The sequence below is a fragment of the Netta rufina genome, assembly GCF_964035555.1.
Source record: "Netta rufina genome assembly, chromosome: 8".
NCBI lineage: Eukaryota > Metazoa > Chordata > Aves > Anseriformes > Anatidae > Netta > Netta rufina.
The window spans coordinates 2,124,369-2,147,377 of NC_140131.1; the positions used below are offsets into that span (position 1 = coordinate 2,124,369).

The 23,009-nt window shown below is 43.9% G+C and overlaps 1 protein-coding gene across 2 annotated transcripts in view; it reads right to left on the reverse strand.

Annotated features, from left to right (window-relative positions):
* RAVER2 (ribonucleoprotein, PTB binding 2) overlaps nt 1–13,546 on the reverse strand; it is a 34,803-nt gene extending 21,257 nt beyond the window's left edge. For both annotated transcript variants that reach the window (XM_084290747.1, XM_084290746.1), the window contains exons 1-2: nt 13,305–13,546; nt 4,991–5,057 (exon numbers count right to left, since the gene is read on the reverse strand). In XM_084290747.1, the coding sequence (XP_084146873.1) occupies nt 4,991–5,057; nt 13,305–13,508 (271 nt within the window). In that variant the 5' untranslated portion in view covers nt 13,509–13,546. The remainder of the gene's footprint in view (nt 1–4,990; nt 5,058–13,304) is intronic.
* Nucleotides 13,547–23,009: the final 9,463 nt, after the last annotated feature.

Below are 23,009 nucleotides of genomic sequence, written 5' to 3' on the forward strand. Positions count from 1 at the left end.
GCCACATGATAAGGAAGGTCAACCCCCAGTCCCTTCCCATATTGTGCCGCTGGCACCAGCCCCACTGATGTCACGGCTACATCACAGTGGGCCCAGGAGAGGCCTGGTGTTAGACATGGCAGTTCTCTTGTTGCCCGTACTTGCTTCTCTCCTAGCCTCACCGCTGGACATGGACACACGCCCATGACATGTCAGCATTCTACAGGAGAGATCCTTGGACTCCATGGCCACACGATAAGGAAGGTCAACACCCAGTCCCTTTCCATACTGTGCCGCTGGCACCAGACCCACTGATGTCTTGTTGCCCGTACTTGCTTCTCTCCTAGCTTCACTGCTGGACACGGACACGCGCCCATGACATGTCAACATTCTACAGGAGAGATCCTTGGACTCCATGGCCACATGCTGAGGAAGGTCAACTCCCAATCTTCCCACATTGTGCCGCTGGCACAGGCCCTGGTGATGTCAGGCCACATCACAGTGGGGCTGGTGACAGGGTGGGCCCAGGAGGGGCCTGGTGTTAGACATGGTGGTTCTCTTGTTGCCCGTACTTGCTTCTCTCCTAGCCTCACCGCTGGACATGGATGCAAGCCCATGACACGACAACATTCTACAGGAGAGATCCTTGGACTCCATGGCCACACGATAAGGAAGGTCAACACCCAGTCCCTTCCCATATTGTGCTGCTGGCACCAGCCCCACTGATGTCACGGCTACATCACAGTGGGCCCAGGAGACGCCTGGTGTTAGACATGGCGGTTCTCTTGTTGCCCGTACTTGCTTCTTTGCTAGCCTCAGCGCTGGACACGGACACGCGCCCATGACACGTCAACATTCTACAGGAAAGATCCTTGGACTCCATGGCCACATGCTGAGGAAGGTCAACTCCCAATCTTCCCACATTGTGCCGCTGGCACAGGCCCTGGTGATGTCAGGCCACATCACAGTGGGGCTGGTGATGGGGTGGGCCCAGGAGAGGCCTGGTATTAGACATGGCGGTTCTCTTGTTGCCCGTACTTGCTTCTCTCCTAGCCTCACCGCTGGACATGGACGTGAGCCCATGACACGTCAACATTCTACAGGAGAGATCCTTGGACTCCATGGCCACATGATAAGGAAGGTCAACACCCAGTCCCTTCCCACATTGTGCCGCTGGCACCAGCCCCACTGATGTCACGGCTACATCACAGTGGGCCCAGGAGACGCCTGGTGTTAGTCATGGCAGTTCTCTTGTTGCCCGTACTTGCTTCTTTGCTAGCGTCAGCGCTGGACATGGACACGCGCCCCTGACACGACAACATTCTACAGGAGAGATCCCTGGATTCCATGGCCACATGCTGAGGAAGGTCAACACCCAGTTCCTTCCCATATTGTGCCGCTGGCACCAGCCCCACTGATGTCACGGCCACATCACAGTGGGGCTGGTGACAGGGTGGGCCCAGGAGGGGGGTGGCACAACACACAGGGGTTCTCTTGTTAGTGCTTTTGCTTCTCTGCTAGCCTCAGCGCTGGACATGGACACGAGCCCATGATGCCACGCTCCTGGCCGCCTCTCCTTGACGCACCGCTGGAGACGCAGCAACATCCTACGGGACGGTCCTACAGAGGAGCAGATGGTGCCATCAGCTGCGGACGAGAATTCTGCAACACCCCACACTTGCTATATGAACTTGTCTATGTGCAACCTTTTCTTAATAAAAGAACTTTTCTTAATAAAATGTAATTTTGAGAACCACTATGAATTGTGATGAAGTATCTTTTAGTCGTTTCCTGCTGATTTCCTGTATGCTGTTCTCCCACAGAGACCAATGGAAACTTAATAATACCCATTGTTCAGCCCTGAGGCCATATTTACACTTCAAGCCTTTGTATGCATAAAACATTAAACTGCTCCTACACATGTCTAGAATTAATTTATTTGGGAAGAACTCAAAAAGCTAAAACATTCTAACTTGAAAATGAAACTGGAAAGCTAACCCACATAAGGTATTGTTATTCCTTCACACTTTGTCTCAGGCTTTACCCTCAAGTCTTCAAATGCCACCCTAAGTGTCTGCCACACTGAATAAATATCACAGTCCTGCCTGCAGGTAACTTAATGCAAGGCAGAAACACCCCAGGAAAGCTCTGCTTGCACCACATAGCCATGCCAAGCACAGCCCAGTGCCCACACACCACAACCTCCCTGAGCACTCAAGCTTTGCCATAAGGAGGTTGGCCACCTTAACGCATCCAAACAGGGCAAAATCAATTCTCCCTACATCTCTTGAAGGCAGAGCAGGAAGTTTTCTCCATTTCCAGTTTGCTTCTCCTGACTTCTCTCACAGTGGATACTCACAAACAGGATAGAAAAATAAGGAGCCCAGTTAGAAAGGTCCAAAGGCAAAAGAAGCAAGTTGGCAGCAACAACACTGCTCAGTGCAAGCAACTTGTCTGAAACCACAGCCTGAAAACTGTGCTAACCATATTTTCTTATCCTACACCCAAATTTGGAGTCTCAGTTGTCCAGAAACAAGTATAAACAATGCTTTCCTCCTCACTACACAATTACCACTTTTGTAAGAGCCAAAAAGCACACAATATTCCTAGCTATCCTGAACCTAACAGCAGCACAGAATTCTTTGTCATAAATCAGATGTCCTAGTACAATTACTTATACAATGATTTTTATTTTTTCCCTTTAAACACAGCATTTATTTTATTTTATTTTAGCTTTCTGCCTTCCTTGCTATCAATTACCACACCATGACTACGGGTAGATTTGTGCTAGTCACAGCAAAACCTACCATACTGCAATACAATCGCTTCCTGAAATTCAACTCCAGGAAGCTCTGGTTGCAAGATTATTCTTTAAACAGAAAACATCTTTTATTCCAGATCACCTATTAATCATCCGTTTCCACTAACATCACTGCACATGTGAAAAAAGCAATGAATTGTAAGATGACACCATTCAGAGGCAGAAATGCTAACATTTTCTTTCATGTCTAAATAACCAGAAGTTAAAACAGTCTAAACGAGGATTTCTAAATAAAATATAAACATTCACAGGGTTCTTAAAGCAAGATCCGTGCTGTAACTGTAACTATCCTGTAGCAAAGAAAAAGAAGCAAGTAAAACCTTGGTGGCAAACATGTAATATTTGAGATCTCAGTTCTGCTGTTCTAGTCAAGGGGGATGTTGTTACACATCCTGAAGCAATTAACTTGAACAAACATACAAACAATACATTCGCAGTGGATTTTACAATTTGTAGTAACGCAAGAGATGTATCAATAATCAGATATAGGTGAGAAGGCATGGAAATCAACAATCTGGTTCTCACACAGATTAAAATACTCCTGGGCTATCTACATTACTTACTTTGCAATCCAGCATTTTGACATATTTCTGTAACAGCATAACACTTGGTAATTTAGGAATACTTACAGAGAATAAATGAATAAATGCAAGGAATTTAAAAGAGACTCAATCTTTTTTAAGATAAAAATGCTTTTTCAAAATGTTCTGAGGTCATTTAAGGCTTCTTCCTTGTGTTTATTGCTATTCTAAATTAGTTTGTGTAATCAAGTGAAAACACTGTTTTTACTCTGGAAAATTTTACAAGATCTCATTGGGAAGGTCTTCAGAGATCTACAAGTTCTAACCATCAAACTAAAAAGACATTAAATGTATCTAAAAAAAATCAATACAAATGGAGTTCCTTACACAAGTAGTTCACACTACAATATCTACGCCCATCACCACAGAGAGGTGACTGGTGACAGCCAACACAGCTTCACTAAGGGCAAATCATGCCTCTCAAATTTGGTGGCCTTCTATGATGGGTTTACAGCGTTGGTGGATAAGGGAAGAGCAACCGATGTCGTCCCCGTAGATTTGTGCAAAGCTTTTGACACTGTCCCACATGACATCCTCGTCTCCAAATTGGAGAGGCATGGATTTGATGGATGGCTGGACCACTCAGAGGGTAAGGAATTGGCTGGATGGTTGCACTCAGAGAGCTGCAGTCAAGGGCTCAAAGTCCAGGTGGAGACCAGGGATGACTGGTGCCCCTCAGGGGTCAGCAGTGGGACCAGTACTATTTTACATTTCTGCTGGCAACGTGGACAGTGAGATTGAGCGCACCCTCAGCGTGTTTGCTGGTGACACCAAGCTGTGTGGTGTCGTCAACACGCTGGAGGGAAGGGATGCCATCCAGAAGGATCTGGGCAGGCTCGAGAGGTGGGCCTGTAAGAACCTCCAGAAGAACTTCTTTGTATATCACCAAGTTAAGATGCTGTAACCCAGGAGATTTTAATAGTTGTATTTTTAAAAAATTCCCATTACAGCAAACACAGTCCTATGAGGGCAGGTGTCAGATATCTAAGCAAAATCCTGATAGCAATCTGCCACAGTCACATTTGTCCTTCAATCCAAGATTACCTCCTGAGGTAATCCAGACTGTAATATATATGTCAATCTGGATGTACAGGAACATTTGTCCATCTCTGTGCCTCAGAAGTGCTAAAAATCCATGATTCCCCTACACAGAGAATTGATTTGTAAATGGAAGATCTGACTTAGACAATAAAAGATTTAATTCAGGACAATGTTTCCTTCAAAGACTTAAGTATCCTTTTAAATTGCTTCAGGCTCATGTTACCTGAAACAAATGCATCTGGAGCTAGGTGCGTTTTCCTCTGATCACATCATATGCACATGTGAAGGTTTGTGCTAAAAGAAGCCTCAGGATCAGTTTTTCAAAGGAATTTGGACAGTTGAGGTTAGATTAGTCTCAAAGAGAAACTGACTGAGGGGAATATGCCTGACAGATACCATGCAGGGCCAACCTACTTCTCACTACTATCAATAGAGTTTCCAATTCTCCACTGGCTTCAGAAGAGGCTGGCAAAGCGTACAGCCAAGGGGCGTGCATAGCAGATGATATTCCTCACTCATTTCATCACAGAATTGGAATGTGTGACACCGGAAGATTTTAATTTCTTACCTGTTCTTTTATTTCTGTCCACATAACAATACTTTATTTCATAATCTTTAAATAAGTCGTGGATTTCCTGAAAGAGAAAAAAAGTACAAGTAACATCAGAGAAATAATTCACCAGACCAAATAAATAAGTGTATAAATTTAGCTTCACTTTTTAAACAAAAACTTTCCCGATAAACAGAAAACTTTACCATAGAAACACTATCAAATATTTGTTTTTAGAAGAGCTGGTTATACTGCTACAGCAATGTTTTTATCTCATGTAAAGAATTGGCTTACTGAATGTGATTAATTTACTTTTCATTATACAACGTCTCATAAGCACAACAGACCGTCTTGCTGGCTGTCTTTTGATAAAGACAAATAACATCACAGTTCATTAAATAGCAAAAAAAAACACCACTATTTCTCAAAAGTACAGCTAGTAGAGTTAAAATGCCACACAGATGAGATATCAGCAACATCACATCATGCAATTTACTGAGGACAGGCAACACTGTAATAAAATAAAACAGCTGCTTTAGTTTCCTCTAACCGATCAAGTTCACTTTAGCAGATTTTTGATCTTTTAATAATGAATATTCTTTCAAGCAGCAGTGAATCCTGCCCAGAATACCCCACAGAAAGCATCATTTATCAATTACTGCACAGGTGTCCAATGAAGAATCAACCCCAACGGCATTATTTGCTCGCACTAATTAATGGAGAAAGAGTAGGAGAGTGGGAGAGGTGGGGTAGGAACAAGTACAAGAGGTGTGCTAGTTTGCTAAAGCTGCTCCCCAACACAAGCAAAACACATGCCAGTGCCCCACAAAACCCACTAACCCACTGAACTACTATCAGCTCAGTGGCAAGAATGCAGAGATGGACATTAATCACCCCTAGGAAGAGAGCGATGCTTTGGACATGTTTATACTTCCGTTGGGGAAGTCCCATACGTGCTAGCAAAAGACCATTTGAGTACCAAAATAACCAGCAAACTTTGTCTGAAAGTTTCAGTGCAGCCAATTTCCCAACCTGCCAGCGGGCTAATTCAGCGATATACAGCCTGGGTTAATTGGGCTCTCTGCGACTGGTATCAGGTGCACCCCTTTTAGTCGAAGGGACACCAATCTCTGGTTTCACTAGCTAACAGCTGTCAAATACTACATTAATAAAATATGGCTGTTTCTCGATCTACCAGCCACCCTCGTCAGACGTGATAAGGATATGGTTTCTGAAAAGCAAAATAAGCCAGGCACACTGCGAAGACCCGAGTTGGGAAGGTGACTTGGCTGTGGGCAGCAACAAGAGGTCCTCGAGGTCCTCGAGGTCCTTGATACTGAGGAGAAATGACACTTTCTGTGAAGTCGTACAGCTCAAAAGTACAAAGTTGTTCCTGTCCTGCTCAGAAAAAGGGGCACATAGTCACCCATTTTTATTTCATATACTACAGGAGTAACATTGAAAGTTTGATCTGGCGGTTAAGTAGCAGGAAATACTATTTCAAATGGTTCCTAACACTCTCTTGAAGGTCTTTTGTGTGAGCCAGATGACTTCCCAGCAACTGTTTGAAAATTTAATTGAGAGGGAAAATAGCCTGTAGCAAACTTACCTTCATGGGATAATCATGAGGTCTTCATGTTAAAAATTATGAGGACAAAAAGAAGACTTAAAACGATACCCTAGTTTAAGCTAAGTCACTCCAAAAGGCCACTGTGAGGATTTTAACAGCGGTTTGCCCAGGTTGTAGCACACACTGCTAGTGTCTGGTGCTCCCGTGGTGGGGCTGAGACCTGCAACTGCCTGACCGCGTCTGGGTATTATTTTGGCGAGGGCATTTTTCACATAAAGGCAGCTCGAGACAATTTACGAAAATAAAACACAGCACGCTGACTCTTAAGCAAATATATACTCCTTCAAATTAAACAGATATCTACATATCTGTGTACATTAGCCTAAGATTCTTCATAATATTTTCAGAAGTACGCAGCCAACTTTTGAGCTCGCGTCTTATTTAAAAGAGCGACTCGGGCGCTTCTGTAAATCTCACCCTCACCTTCCAACGCTGGTGCCTGCTAGAAAAGAATGAAGACTATTTCCACTTTAATTTATTTAATGGGGTGTATGCCTGGCAGGCCCTGAGCCCACGGGATGCAGCCAACGGCCATGGCTGTCCCCTGAGCACGGCAGAAGCAAATGTCCATGGCTTGGGCCCTGCTCCTGGCAGCCACCGGGCTCAGGACTCCTGAATGCCTCCAACCAAACTGCTTCTCCTGAAGGATTCCTCCCTCTGCAGTCAGAGATCATTAAGGTTGGAAAAGAAATCCAACATCTGGTCAAGAGCAAGGCGCGCTATCACAGGAAGGCCTCGCTGCCACCCCAGCGCCAGGCCAGGTTACAAAATTTGGGCAGCACGAGCTGGAGGCACTTACAACGAGAGCTACGGCCGTCACGAACCCCGTGGCAGCTCCAGTGCCAGCATCCCGATACCCCAGTGACCATTACGAGTCCTCAGAAGTGGACTTCAAAAGCTAGTTAATCGAAGCACTAGTAAAAATTAAAATCTTAACCAGACAGTAATCCATTCATACTCAAGGATGGGCAGGAAAAGAAAAACCAAATATATTCAAGAGGAGTTAAGAGAAAGCACAAGTAAATATGGGCTGGACACCCTTCCAAAATGCATTATTTACTGTCACAAGAAACGTTGTCTTGAAATACTTTAATTCTGGGCCTGTCCTGTCTTGTCTTGGGTAGAAAAGCGTCAGCGTGAGTTTTTACCACATATTATCAATTTGAAATTTGCATCTCTCAAAGGGAAAGGATGCCTTCCTCAGAGACAATCTGTCTTTATGCTTTATGACCTGGATTTTTTATTTTTTTTAAACAGCAACATGAGTCATTAGCAGGCACATTTGCCCTACGTACCACATCAATAAAGCTCAGCTATTAATTATATTAAATTCACCTGGTCACACCAGGTGACCTAACAGCAGAAGAAAAAAAGCAAAAAATATTTAGTCATCACCTGGATCAACAAACTATATACAAGAGTACAGCACCCCAAAAACAAGTATTTTTCTCTCTCTAGATGTAATGCCACACAGACTTCACGACAGATACATAAAGTCTGTTGTGGAAAATAAAAAAAAAAAATAAAGAAAAAGTTTTAAGCAAGAGAGCCGCAACACGCTTTAAAATAATTATCTGTTATTGAGGAAAAATCACAGAGAACCTGCTGGAGAGTAAGAAGTGCAGTGCACAGCACCAAGGGGTGGAGAACAGCACGCAAGGACTGGTGCAAGGTGCAATTTTAAACTGTCTGCTAGTGACTCCTGAGGTAGGAAATCCCCAAATTTTCACCACTTGGGCATCGACTGCCAGATGAAGCCTCCTTTGCTCTGAACAAGCATGGGTGCAGACAAAGATTGGGCTCACCATGCAGGCTGCACATATAAATTCATGGTGACCTATGTTCTCTTCTGTGAAAAATTCTCCAGTTTTTAAATTGTTTTAAAGAAAATTCTTCTTTTGTGAGCGATGGCTGTAGGATCAAGCCCAGGACGTGCAGCAGATCTTTACCTGGCATCCAGGGAGGACAGAGGTGAGCCCTGAGTCTTCTGCTCAGCACGTTCCTTCGGCACTGCCCCAGGGTCACAAACTATGGAACTGGAAATAAAACCTAGCCTGGGATTCTAGGCCATAAACTGTCTTTAGGGCATGCTGAAACAATGGTATCTTTTTGTTTGAGAACTGACTTCCACATTTGTAAAACCATACCCTCCGAAGATCACTCATGCAATAATTTAAGAAAATATCATCACTAAGACAGAAGAAGATCAATTTCTTAGCAGAATTGTAATGGGAATGAAAAAGGTAATTCTCTGGTCTTCCAAAGTTGCATTAGTGTGTTGAAAAGAGGAAGACTGTGGGATTGGAAACTAATTTCATCATCCTGGGTATGCCAGGTTGTATGGAAGCTAAATGAAAGATGACAAAGACATTGTGGAGGTAATGTGAGAGAAGAAGAGCACAAAACAAAAGAAAAGCAGTAAAGAAAATCAAAAAGCATGTACATCCTAAGGCATGAGGGCTGCTCGCTATCCGGCCAATAAGCCTTTCATGTGCAGTCAGTGTGACAGAGGACAATCTGAAACACAAAGGCCCCTTCCACTTAAAAGTCCGGCATACAACAGATTGGGAAAGAGCATTTCCTTAAATCACCACAGTTCATTAGAGGTTTTTGATTAAAAAGGAACATGGAAAAGCTGTGGGTAATCAAGACAGAAAGAAGAAAACCACTGAAATAGCATAATTTTAATTTTTTTATTTTTTTATTTTTTTTATTTTTTTTTATCAGGAACAAACATCGGTGAAAAACCTGGACAGGCACACGAGGCCCCCAAACACAAAATAAATCCCTGTTCTGGGTGAATTGCACCAGTTTCCTACGAACACCTAAGTATTTCATCTTTCTTTAGAATTGGTCACACCAAAGAAGAACTACAGGGCATTAAAATAATTAATCAGCCCTAATTTACTTTATGACCTACATTTAAGTAGAACATTCCCTTCATTTTCTAGTCTCAGATATTGAAGGAGAAAAGCAGAACTGTGACTATAATACAGTTGCTTTCAAAGATGATAAGGGGTAGAAAAAAAAAGCTTATTGAAAACAAGCACACCTTCTACACCACAGGTTCCTTATCAAAAAGTGAACAGCCCTTGTTAGTCATCGGATCTTAGCAGTGAAGACTGGAGATTTTGCTAAAAATCCAAGCAACGATTAGCAAGAAAGAGAATCCAAGTCCTACTGCTTCTAAAAACAACTCCATGAGACCCTAACTGGTATGCCAGAGAACCAGACTGCTGTCTTTCATCGCATTTGTGAGCTACAGCTCCTATGGAAATTCATCAGACAGAGATGACAAACCACTAACTCTGAAAAATGAATGACTTGGGGGAATCAAAAACAATTCTTCTAATCTGTTGGGATAATCGCAAAAAAAACCCACCCAAACACACATAAGCTCATTTGCCATATGATACTCCAACAAAATAAAACTTCCCCGGTTTAGTATGGTACCAACCTCACTTACACATCGGAAGTTATTGATATCTCTTTCAGTGACAGAGAGTTGTTATCACTTCCTTCCCTCCCAACCTCCCCCCAGAAGTCCTCCTGCCTCCCAGGGCTCTCGGAGCAGCTTTATGACAGTTCCAGGAGCCTTCAATCTGCGATACCTAATTTTCGACACTGCATTTTCAACATCATATGCAACTGTGTTCTTTGCTACTGAAACGTATTAACCAACTCACCAGGGAGGCACTGGCACAAGGCAACTGCAAGAGACATCCAAGTGTGGGATTGCCGATTGATTACCAAACATTGAGCAGAGTGAAACGAACAACCACAACCAAGCTTTGTCTCTTTACAAAGATCCTTGATACAAATATCAGTCTTACCACAACATTGCATCAGACGATATTGACGCTAAGAAGGACAGAGCCACTGGCTGACATTGCAAGAAGACGGACAGCAGTGGGATGATCTTGCCTGTCTTACCGTGGAACATCACATAGCACTGCCCTGCTAGGATTCCTTGGATCCTGCCTAACGCCCTTCATACTAATGGAGATACAAACTGATGACTCTGATGACAGCACTTCCCCACTACTGCAAGAAGAAATAGAAGGCAGCAGAGTATGCTCTGCAAGGGCTTCAGGAAGAGATAGGACTGTGGTTTGGAAAGCACATCCTGTACCCAAAGGCCGGTACACAGCGCAACATCCTTGACGTGAGCAGGTAAGCTCCACAAGGAACACAATGGCCAACTGAACAGGTTTTCGACTTAGCTTTCGTATAGCTGCAATGATAAACACTTGATTGAGGGAGGGAGGAAAACATTAGTTAAGACAAGAGATGTTTTGGCAAGTTGTTTTACTGACAGCACCAACCCAACGGACAGAAATCATAAAAAGTCAGCCCGATAAAAGTGCATTTCTATCTAATTTTATAGTTCCAGCAACCTAAAAAGTAGCATGGATATAGCTGCACGGCTCTCCACGTGCTACATCTGAGCCCCAGAGAGGTGACAGCACTAATGTATCAGGCTGCTGAGCCCCGTGGTTGACGGCGTGTGCGGTTCAGGCGCCGCGATGGAGGAATCGGAGGGGGACGCACGTGGGCACTCGCCGGGACGCCTGGAAGGCTTCACTGCGACAGGGCGCTACCAAGTTGAGTAACTTGCCAGCTGAACACTAAGTGGAGACTTTGCTGGCGAGAACGGTGAAGGTGGTAATAAAAACGCTTACCACAGGTCTGTTGCAAAAATACCTTTCTCTACGGCTGCAGCAAGAGAATTGCTTGTAGCAGTATTAATCCTGCAAGTACGTATTTGCAAACGGAGCTATAAAAGCCAAAGCAGAAAGAACGTTCTTGGGTTAATTCTAACTTCATTTGTTCTCCCATCAGATCTATTACATACTGACACTTGATGAAAAACGTCCCAAAGAGAATGCTGATTTCCTTGGCTCAACAGACTGCAAAACACGTTCTCCAGACTGTCCGTCCTCCTGAAAACAGGCTCTGGATTCCCTTAGCAGTACAGGTGTTGTCAAATGCATTTTGAGGGAAACCCCACTTATCAAGATTCCAGCGTGGGTTACCTTTGCCCCCTTGTTACAGCCACCCAGCACCTGAAGTGCTGAAGGCTTCTGACACTTCCAGATCTGTTTGTTTGGTTTCTGAGACAACAGATCTTCAGTACTCTGCTTCTCTGTCAGAAACCTCTAAAGGTAACAGAAGATTGTAACTCCGATAACAAATAAATAAGTTAATATGTAGCTATAATTGGCAAAGGAAAATGTTTATGAAATCCTATTCTGGAAGACTTTGCATTCTCGTGATGTTCATCTCTTTCTTCTTAGAGAATAAACTGGCCAGGGGAGCAATACGTTACCTGATTTTACTTGTCTAAGCAATCGTTTCAAGAAGAAAACAGCAGAGAGAACACCTCTGCACAGTTTACCGAGGGTATTAATTTGATTCAAGAACCGGTAAGCTTCATGGTAATGTTTGGAAATAGATGACAGCCAAGTACAAAGGTGTACTTAACGTGCCTGACCACAAACATACTTCTCCTTTCCAAAACTGCTCCAGGACATAAACTTCCTCTCTACAGCAGGAATATTCTGCCTATACACATGAACACCAACAGCTCGATGATGTTAAAAATCACACCGGCACCTTTTCCAAGTGTAATTCAGAATCTGGATGTGATGGTGCCGCTTCCAGCCTAGCAGCAGGGGAATGTTAGGGCTTCATGTATGGAGAGAAAGCCACCGAAGCGCTACTTTTAAGTCGCCAAAACAAAATGGCAAACTCCCACAGTGCTGCATGGTTGCCAAATTGGACCTTCACGCTAACGCTTCCTTGCAGCAGTCTTTGTCTGACCAAGCAGCATCAAAGTTGATGGTTTCGGTGCTCATGAGCCGTGTTTTTAACCAGATCACTGGCGAATTGAGGTGAATTCACGAAGCACCTGCTGTGTGGAACAAGAGGGAGTCGTACACTCGCTTGGGTGTCTGACAGCGATGCCGTGCCAGGCAGGGGCAGCAACCAGCTGGGGATACAGCAGCAAGCCCCTGTGCCAGCAGCCGTGCCTGGCAGCTTCTTGAAGAGAAGATGAGGATAAGAGAGGTTTTCCAAGTCGTGAGTTAGCGAGAACTTGTTATCGATGAGCTCGCGAGGTCGCCACACATGGCAGCGAGGCTCTGCAAGTAAAGCACCACCTCGGATCACGGCGAAATCCATCCTTTCTGAGTGGGTGAGCACCTACGGCCACGCAGACCGAAGGCACCCGGCATGCAGGCATGGCGGTGAGCACGCTGTGGGTCGAGTTACGCGGATCTTTGGCATTTTCTCCCCAAAATGAGCGGCCCTTTGGGAGCTGCCGAGAAGAGTCCTCGCTGCACCTCCCCGCGGGCAACCAAATTCCTCGCGCTCGGGAAAGGAAAGGGAAGGGACGCGGGGAGCGGCTCGGAACAAAAGCCCTAACCCCAGGTTTCACCTTGTGCACGAACCCAGCGACCCCCACAGCCCTGCAGGTGCCCCAAAACCCGACAAAGCGATTAAACCGAGCTGCCCCGGAGCCCCCTCAGAGGGGATGCAGAGCGGGGCCGCCTCCAGCGCTAACAAAGCCCGGGAGGAGCAGCCGGGGCTCCCCACGGTCGCGACAGAGCCGCGATGAGGCAGCCCCGAGCCTCCCTCACGGCCACCCCCCCCCCGGGGGAGCAGCTCCCATCGCAGCAGCCCCCCTTCTCCCAGCCGCACCTGGCTGCTGCTCTCGGCCGGCAGGTTCCTCAGCAGGATCTTGCGCCTGTTGCTCAGCTCCCTCCGGGTGCTGGCCAAGCGCCTCGCCACCTCCTCGGGGCTGGGGGGCGGCGGCCGAGCCCCCCGCGGCAATGGGGGCAGCAGCGGCGGCGGCGGCGCCTCCTCCGCGGGCAGCTCCGCTCCGCGCTCGGCTGCCGCCGCCATCTTGCAGCGCCGCCCGGCCCGAGCTGAGGGGGAGCCGCCGCGGCGCTGGGAGGGCGGCGGGGGAGCCGCGGGGCACGGCCGCCGGTGGGGCCCCGGCGGCCCCGCCAGCCCTCGCCGTGCTGCCCGCCCCCGGCCCGGCCGGGATCCGCCCCGACTGCCTTCGCCCTGCCCCCGGTGGGGGAGGCCGAGAGCGGCGGAGCACCCGTGAGGGGCAGCCCCGTGAGGGGCGAAGCTGAAGGAGCTCGCCTCAGTGCGAGCCCCCCGAGCAGCGTTTGTTTCCCCCATTAACTCCTCTGAGGCAGGGTTTGGGGATGGATGTGAACACTCCTGGGGTGCTGGGGAAGCCCCCAAGAACCCCCGAAGTCTGAACAATAGCCCTGGCATACAAGGGCTCATCCTTGCCTCCATGGGTTCATCACCCCAAAGTCCCTCTGCTGCTAACTTCCTTCAATCCAACTCTGCCTTCAGCACCGAACTGCAGGGCAACAGCAAAATAAAGCAGATGTTGGATGGGCCCAAGCTCTCCATCAGTGGGTAGAGGGGTAGCGGGCATGCTAGCCCAAGATGATCTCGTTCTAATTTTGTTCTTCATCAGAAGCATACCAAACAAATTACAGAACATCCAAATGGGTAAACCAAACCCTGGGCGCCGCGCTTGTGGCACAAAAGTCACCCTCTTGTGGCAAGGCACGCTGTGATGAGGGCCATGCAGGCACAGAGAGGGCAGCGGGCACACAAAGAAGCCAAGGGCAACATCCCTCCTGGAGGAAAGCAGCTCTGGAGGTCACCCTAACAGAAGGTTTTCCCTCTATGAAGCCTCCATCTTTAAAAAGTTCATGGTCTTAGTTGGTGCATCAAAAAAAAATGTGTTTTCTTGGAAACCTAATTTCTCCATAACAGTTACTTGCAATGCCATTTACAATGCAATAAATTTAGCTGTTTAACGTTGTCATCGTAGCTATAAATGAATGAAGAATAATTTAAATAGTTGTACCCATTTTTAGATACGAGCCTGACCACAAAGAGCAAAAGAAAATCTCCAAACCTGAAAATCCAAACTGAAAAACAGTAGTCTTAAAAAGGAAATTTGAAACGTGCTTTGAGTCGAAATGGGTATGCATGAACACGTCCTTATCAGAGAAGAATTTCATCCAGAATTAGATTTTCCTAAGTTTGATGTGCCATTTTACAGACTGGGTTACCAGCTACAGGAAACAAAAACCTGGCAAATACCTATAGTGATTTTAGAAATTTGCTTTGGTCTAAACCAAAGCTTGCAAGTTAAGACTACAAAGAATATAGGACCTTCATTACTTGTAAAAATTAATTTTAAAACTACTGAGCAATCAACACTGAGGCTACTTTTTTTTTCTTTTTTTTCTTTTTCTTTTTTTCTTTTTCTTTTGGTGTTGTTGCTGACAAAAGAAATAGTCAGAGCTAAAAAGCTTCTGTCAAGAGTTTCCTTTTCCCTGATTTCTTTAAACAGGTAGTGTTCCTTTTCCTTCCACATCTGCATTCTGTTTAACCAATTGTTGGAAATCCAAAGCACGAAGAACAGTTATAAACAGTTCATGTATTTACCATGGAAGCGTTTTAGAGCTGCCAGATTCAGCCTGTCTGAACAACATTAGCTTAGCCTTCATACTTAAACCACAAAACAGGAAAAAATATTTTAACACATTATTAGTGTGAGAACTGATCTAGAGAATCAGGTGAGGCTGATGAGTATAAGCTGAAGTATACGTTTCTTATGCCTATGGATGTATTAATTATTAATAGTACTATAAAATTACCCTTGCAAAGGATTTAAAAAAAATAAAATAAAGAAAGTAACGACTGAAAAGGCTGTTAGTAAGTGTTTACAAATTGATTTTCAGGTCAAGCTCTGAAATTAAAGACGTGATACCGTCTTCTGAAAACATTTCCAAGTCATATCGTAAATTATGCGATATAAATTGTTGAATCACTTTGCTAAGAATACTGCAACACGTAACTACCTCCTCAGAAACACCTGCCAGATTAAGCAACCGGAGTATAAATTATGATTCTGCTCAAACATTACACAGCTTAGTGAAGCTGAATAGAGTAATTAATTATCCCATTAATTCTTGAATGTGGGCACGCTGAATCACCTGTGCGTTACTGATAATTAATCCTACCTACAGTGATTACCTTCTCAAAAGTTGTCTGGCCTTTTTTTTTTTTCTTTTTTTTTTTTTTTGATAGGCTGCAGGTGTACCTGAATGCAAGTCAAAAGTGCATTGCTAAAAGTATTTCAGAAGTTAGTAGTTCTAATGGCAAAAATAAACCTACTGCACTATTAGTTCTGAATAGCTCCAAGGAAAAGCAAGCATTTTTCTTACCTAGAAATACATATTTAAAAGACCACATTTTACAGCTAAAAATGTTCACTTTTTTTTTTTTTTTTTTCTTTTCCTTGCAGTGCTCACAGTTCATTCTGTATGCAGGCAGTTCGCATTGCACAGGTAGGCTACAGAGCTGCCTGCACTACAAGGCTGCTATGAAGTGCTGCAGGATGAGAGCAGAAAAGTTTGAAGACGTTGCCATCGTCCACGGAGATGGTCCATGAAAAGGGACAGGAAAGGAGGCCGTGCAGCACCTTATGTGACAGCCAAAATCAGCTAAACACGCACCAGCAGCAACAACCAGTTTGACTCAAGAAAATACTCCTTTTTGAACAGAAATGTCATGCCTGTTTTGAACTACAATACACCATCCAACAGGTGCCTGGAGAATTAAGATGGTATTTGATGTAAAACAATCCAAGTAAGTAAAACACCCAGGTCCTTTGGTGCCCCAACAGAGCACCCGTGGGTACGTTAACACAATAGAGATGGTGCAAACCAACAGCTCAGCCTCCTCTGAATCTCCACAGAAATATCAATGTATTAGATATGCAATTATCTTATTTCACAAGTTAATCTTCTGCCCTCAGGAATCCTCCCATTTCACCATATAGTTTCTGCCGTAAGTGCCAAAAGACCAGGTGGGTGTCACAGGTTACTGTCCAGAGTGGATTTTGGCTGCTGCCTCTTCAGATCAGCCATCGTAGCTCTCAGCTTTGCTCTCTGTAACTGCTAGCACAGAAAACACACTGAAAGGTTTACCAGTCCTTGCTAACCCTTGCCATGAGACCTGACACGGTTTAGGGAACTGTACTGGGTCTGGCTGGGATGTTAACTTTCCCTGCAGCAGCCCATCCAGTGCTGTGAAGCACTTGGAGCTAGAACAGCAGTGGGATCACACCAGTGCTGGCACAGCATCAGGACTCACTCTGACCCTCCTAGGGGGTGGGCAAAAAAAGTGAGAAAGAAACATCCCCAGGGCAGCTGACCTAAACCAACCAAAGGGCTATTCCATACCATGTTGTGTCACACTCAGCAATAAAAGGTGGAAACAGGAAGAAGAGGGGAGGGTGGGCTCTTGTTGGCTCTTGTTATTTTTTTTCCCCTTTTAGTTTTCCCCTGTTTAGTTAATAATAATCTCTCCTTAATAATTATTATTATTTTTTCCCTTTAATTAAGCTATCCTTATCTCAACCCCGTGAGTTATTCTTTACTTTACTTCTTCCTCTCCTCATCTAAGGAAAGGGAGTGAGAGCGCGGTTGTGGTGTTTAGCTGCCCAGCACGGTAAAACCACCACAGGAACCCTCTCACGAGCCTCTGTGCTGCTGCATCCACATGACCGAGAAACCTCTTCAGGAGGGTGGTGCTGAGCAACCCACGATGAAATGCAAGTGGTAAGAGCCTCCACCAATACAGCTGTACTCAGCAGAGGATGCATGTACGTATTTTCCCTAAAGAATTTCCTGCTGTTGGTTACAGATCATCCTTCTACATGTATGCAAATGTTTGTATGAGTACAGTTACTTTCTGTTGCTTTCAAATCAAAGCCCTACGTGTTGTTTTGCACTCTAAAAAGTCCTCAGTTTGCTAGGGAACTTCCATTTGGTTTCAAGTTTGCTGCATAAGCAAAAAACCCCTAAATACTGGAAAAGTAGAGTGATCTGCAAGCATAACATTGGTTGCTAGCTTGATGCTATTAGAGATAAACCACTTTGCAGTAATTTATTTGTAGCTCACTAAATTCCTTGTTAATTAAGAATAGTGTACCTTTCCACAGGAGTTGCTTTTGTAGCTCTTCTAAGCTGAAAATTAACTTACCCATGCTTTTATAGCTTTTAAGAAACACAAGCCTTTTATTTACTTATTAAGGGACGAGAGCATTAGAAGAGAATTGTGGCACGCACATCCTTTCTGAATTACGGCTGCATTCAGATGTAAGCGTCCATGTTCAAATGTACAAACAGGTTCAGATGTCTGCAGATAAAATAAAAGCTGAAGTTTTAATATCTGCTAGGTTCTCAAGAATAGGTTATACTGGGAATGTATCCATAAGCTGTTTGGAAAGTTGGTTTCTTATACGAAAGAGAAATACAAACAGTCTTCCAAAATCTGAAATGATTTGAATCATTTTCTTTCAACAAGGGTCTGGAATCCATCAGTTGCTGCAAATTCCAGCGTCCATTAAAATCCATGATTGCTAGAACCATTTCACGTAAGCAAAGTGTAAACAATGCTGTTCTCTCTAGTCTATATTACCCCCATGGTTTCAACCTCTAGATAGTCCTTTTGTTTCTTTAGGAAACTACAATTTTGAAACCCAAAGATGTAGATTTGAATGTCAACAATATTAATTAGTTCAGCCACGATCACGAAGGCACTCAATCAACGTGTTCATCTCACGTCCAAGTTACCTCCAACACGCACCAGAGGTGCCCCAAGGAGTTCCTTTCACCCTTTTCCTAACAAATTTGAATACATTCAGCATTCTCAGTGTATCATTGTCACACTATAACTGTGGTTCATTAAGCAACAAATGAAATTTCTTATCAAATTACCAACTTAGCACAACAAGCAACCGATACCGTCAGTATTGTGATGAGGCAAAAACTTCATCACACTCCCCTGCAGCATCGTTTCGAGCTTCACTTATATCACCTGTACAATTCATTCACCAGTTCACCATTAGGGTAACTCAGCATGTCTAGACTGCAATTTTGTTGAGACAAGTATTATGACATGGTCAGTCTTCCCAATTAGCTGCTAAGCTCACTGTAATACCAGAGGTATTTTGATTAAAGTTTAGTTCTCCGAGCACTTAGGAATTGCAGTAATACAGGATCAGACTTCAGGTCCATCAAATCACAACTCACCAGTTGTGACAATCTCTTGTCTAAGAGATGCCAGATGGGCAACAGATTGCCTCAGCGATCACAGCAGCCACATGCTTCGTTCAGAGATGCAGACAGCAAACAAGTATTTTCAGTATTTTGCTCTGCTTCTCTTGGGGTGCCTTGTCTGTACCATATGGAGCTCACACGTTCAGAGGAATTTGTCAGGTACTGCAGCGTATGACCAAAAATGGGATGTTTCTGCACTCCTGAAACATTCCTCCACACAGACACAAAAACACGCCGAGTAACTCTGCCTGCAGCTGAACATTTTCTTTTTAAGTGGGACTTGATAGCTATTAAACTTGGTAATAACACTGCTCCTAAGTGCGTTAGGAATGATGGATTAAGTCAGTAACAGAACTGGTTAGCAACATCTCAGTTTCCATTCTGTAACAGTGGTCTGCAAATAAACAGTAAAGATAAAAGAAGGAAGAACTATAACTTATAAAGCGAGTAACTGTTCCGAGGAAACCATTACACTGCTGGGGAGCGTAATGGGCTATTTTCGGAATCATGGTCTTTGCAGTAGAATTTATAACCTTTGTTGCTTCATGCGTATCATTAGCAAATCACCGTGAAGGTTATATTTAAAGATAGTAAAAGCATAGTAAAACTCAAAATAAGCCACAAAACAAATCCAGCTTCTTGTATAATAACGGAGAATGAAATACAGTAGGATCAAGGAACTGTTAGTCCAGTCCTCTTCCATAAATGGCCCTGAAGGCTGGAACCTCTGCAATACCTCCTCCTAAAACAACTCTCCTCCTGCTTTAAATCACCACTCTTGCCTTCATAGGCTTTGTTTTTCCTCATTCAGACTCAATTTCAAATTCAGCTTATTGACAGAAAGTATATTTTGGCAATTTTAGTATAAAAATAGGTGATGTTCTTTGGGTTTCTAGTAAAAGCAGGTACAGCCCACCCAGCATTCGTTCCTGGAGTGTTTTTATGGGCTGACCTATTGATATGCTACAAACCATAGTTTGGACTCATTCTGCTTCAGCTTCTCCGTAAGCACCTGTTTTCTAGGAACTGGAAACAAATGCTGGTAATTCACAGGAAAACGTGAAATCATTTCACATTAAAAAGTAGTGCAATCCTAATACCCAATTAAAGCATTCACTAGTGTACGTGTAAATGTGTACATCTCCACACCATCTCTCTTACAGTCCCTACAGACCTGGCTAATTATAAACTTGAAGAAAATCTTCGAGATGAATGACTGAATTGCTGGTATGTATTGAGAGTGAAACAGGCATCATATGAGCCGTTTGTTTTGATGTGGTAAAGCAGCCAGTGATTTATCCCTGCTCGTAGAGGTTGGAGACTTGAACCACCACCACAACATTTTGTCCTAAAGAATGCTGCAACCTGTTAAATATGGAAAACTGGCATGGAGGATATAACGCAAGCTAAACTTTCCTAACATGTTCTTAAAAAATTTATGAGCGTTTAAAGTGTTCTGCCATTCAGTTATAAAAAGGTTTCCATAGGAACTGTCATGCAACACGACTTTCTGCTATAAACACACCAAAGTGTCAAACTAACTTCTCCGTGTTTATTCTGCTTTCATGGGGAGCAAAAAAACCCATCCGCTTCCTGTTATCTGGGTTCCCTGGCAGGGGCTGGAACAGTAACGTGTTTTGGCTTGCTTGGAGAGATTTCCTCAGTTAAGCTGCAAATGAAATAAACACACTTAGAGAGGTTAATATTATTTTGCAGGGATTATCTAGTTTAATTACTCAGCATTTAATCTCTCCCAGTTGCGTGTGATCTACATGCGCTACACTAAGAGAACTGATACCAGAAGCTAATTAAATGTTGAAAACTGTCAGAAAGTTGGAAAACTGAAAATAAGTATACAAAAACCATCTGACCAAGGTCCCAGTTTCCTGCTGTTCTCAGTGCCAACCTATCTCAGTGCCTGACTTTTTATTACCTCTAGGTGTGGCAGAAGAGTTTTAAAATTAGTAAAACCACCGATGTTGACCAAACTGGAAATATTTAGCAGTCTAATCTAAGGCCAGCCCATTGTTATGCTGCCTGCACTTACAGAGCAGAGCCTGCCAGTTTTACAAGAGCTTTTGTATGGCATGGCAATACCTCTTTCTTCACATTTTTTCATGCAGACACACTGCTTGTAAAAAGAGCTGGCTCGATGGATTAGGAGACTGAGGTTACTCACTTTAGCAGCAGAGCAGATGTTGTACTCATGCCCTCACACTTCGCTGCCAGGTGCAGGGTGGGGTAGAAAAGCTCCTGGACTATGCTTTTTGGCCAACAGTCTCCCTTCCTTGCTATCATTATTTTTGTTCCATTAGTGGCAATAACAGTGGAGAGCAGTTCTTCAGGCAGTGCTCCAAGAAGCTGGTGGTTTTGCCAGTGTCAACTATAAAAACGTAAAATAAAAACAGAGCAAAACATAATGGTAACTGCTGGCTCCCACCTTCTTAGAGCAGCACTATTTACTGCTACCACTGATGAAGCCAGCCCAGGAATAAAAAGTTATTTTTTTTTTCCACAGAACGTAGATGAGGCCATTATGATTTGTCTTTGAGTTGAAGGTAAAAATTCCAGACCTAATGAATATTCAGCCTGACACCAAGTTTGTACTTCTCCACTCAGGCCGCCAGTATGGCTAACTGCTATCAGCCGTCACTTTCTGATGGGCATAAAAGTGCCTTGGTTAAAGCAGAGTAGATCTGATCATTTGAAGGAAACTCTTCCTTTTGTACTTCGGATGCTTTTTTCCCCCTGAATATATTACTAGATCAACTATTCACTGAAAAGTCTCGTGGAAGTTTGCAGAAGAGGTAGAAGAGGTTTACCCTCTGCCTGGTGCAGGCTGCTATGCAAAGTCAGTAAGTCACTTTGGGAAACTGCTGTTCACATCATGCTGGATATGCTCTAAATTCCTGCCAATTCAGGCTCCTTCGAGTTCCCAGGCAGAGGTTTTGTGTACCCCAGCCTCGAAAAGCACCATCCGAAGCAGGCAGTGTAAATCGTGCAGGGGCAGGGAAGCATCAGGCTCTTCTGGCAGCAATTCTGTGCAAGCACTGGCCAACATACCAGTTATGTTTGGCACTTTGCTAACGAGGCAGGGTTTGGAGGACTTCACTCTTGGACTTGAGTGTCTGAATTCCACTGTAGCCTTGGCTTCAGGGACACAAGCCCTTCTGGGCCAAGGTCCTTCCGTGACTCAGTTCAGAGCACATCAAGGAAACACAATAATTACGTCTCATCACAGAGACACGCTGCAAATAAGTAGTGTGAAACACTGACATTTCTATTATTTTTTCATAGTTAGGATCAATGGCAAAGGGGACATTATACAGAAAAACAACCTAACTGTTACTGAATTAACTGCTGGAGGGATTAATATTCCAAACATCACCAAATGACAAAAGAGTTGAAAGCTTAGGGCAGGCTCCTTTGAAAATCCCAGCCAGAGCTGGGATTCTTTTTTGGAAAACAAATGGAATTGGTATGTAAGAGCTCCAAATGCTGCAAACTAATCTTTATACTTGCATACAGCCTTTTGGATTACCTGCACTCTCTTAACTCGACCCAGGACTTTTGCACCCTATTTTCTCCCCTCTTCCCTATTTGGTGCCAGCTGTGCGATAAATTCTGCTCTGACAAATATACTTTCCCTCCTCATCACCATTTCTGGGTTCCTTTACAGAATAAAGTCTTTGAAAGCTAGAGATCTCATTTTGTCCAGTTATAGTCATAACTACTGCCCATGTGAACATCTGATGAATTCTTGCCTGTCCTCTCTCATTGCAAAGGGCAAGGGTAAAGATAATATTTCATGGTGTAAGTGGCCTTATAAAGTGTTCGTGAGCCAAACGTAACATACTCTTCTTTCCAAATCACATTTTTATCAAGGCAATAATGTAAACAAATTTAAAAAAGAGTCTCAATTCATTTAGAAGCAGCGTATTCTGAACACGTGAACAGCTTCCATCTCTATGCAGGCTAACTGGTTTTGTATATGGATAACCTGCTTGTTACATATAGGAAAAGTCAATACACTGCAGTGCTCCCAGACTGACAGCATTAAGTCTATTTATCTCTAGTGAATGCAAACCAAAGGCAAAACTCATTGTAATCTCAGAAAAAAAACTTCAACTTTTTTTTTTTTTTTACCTGGAAGAATGAAGGAAAACATACAGGAAAATAAGACAATTACGTTTCAGAAATGAAACAAGTAAAAAAAACCAATGGCCATGATATCTAC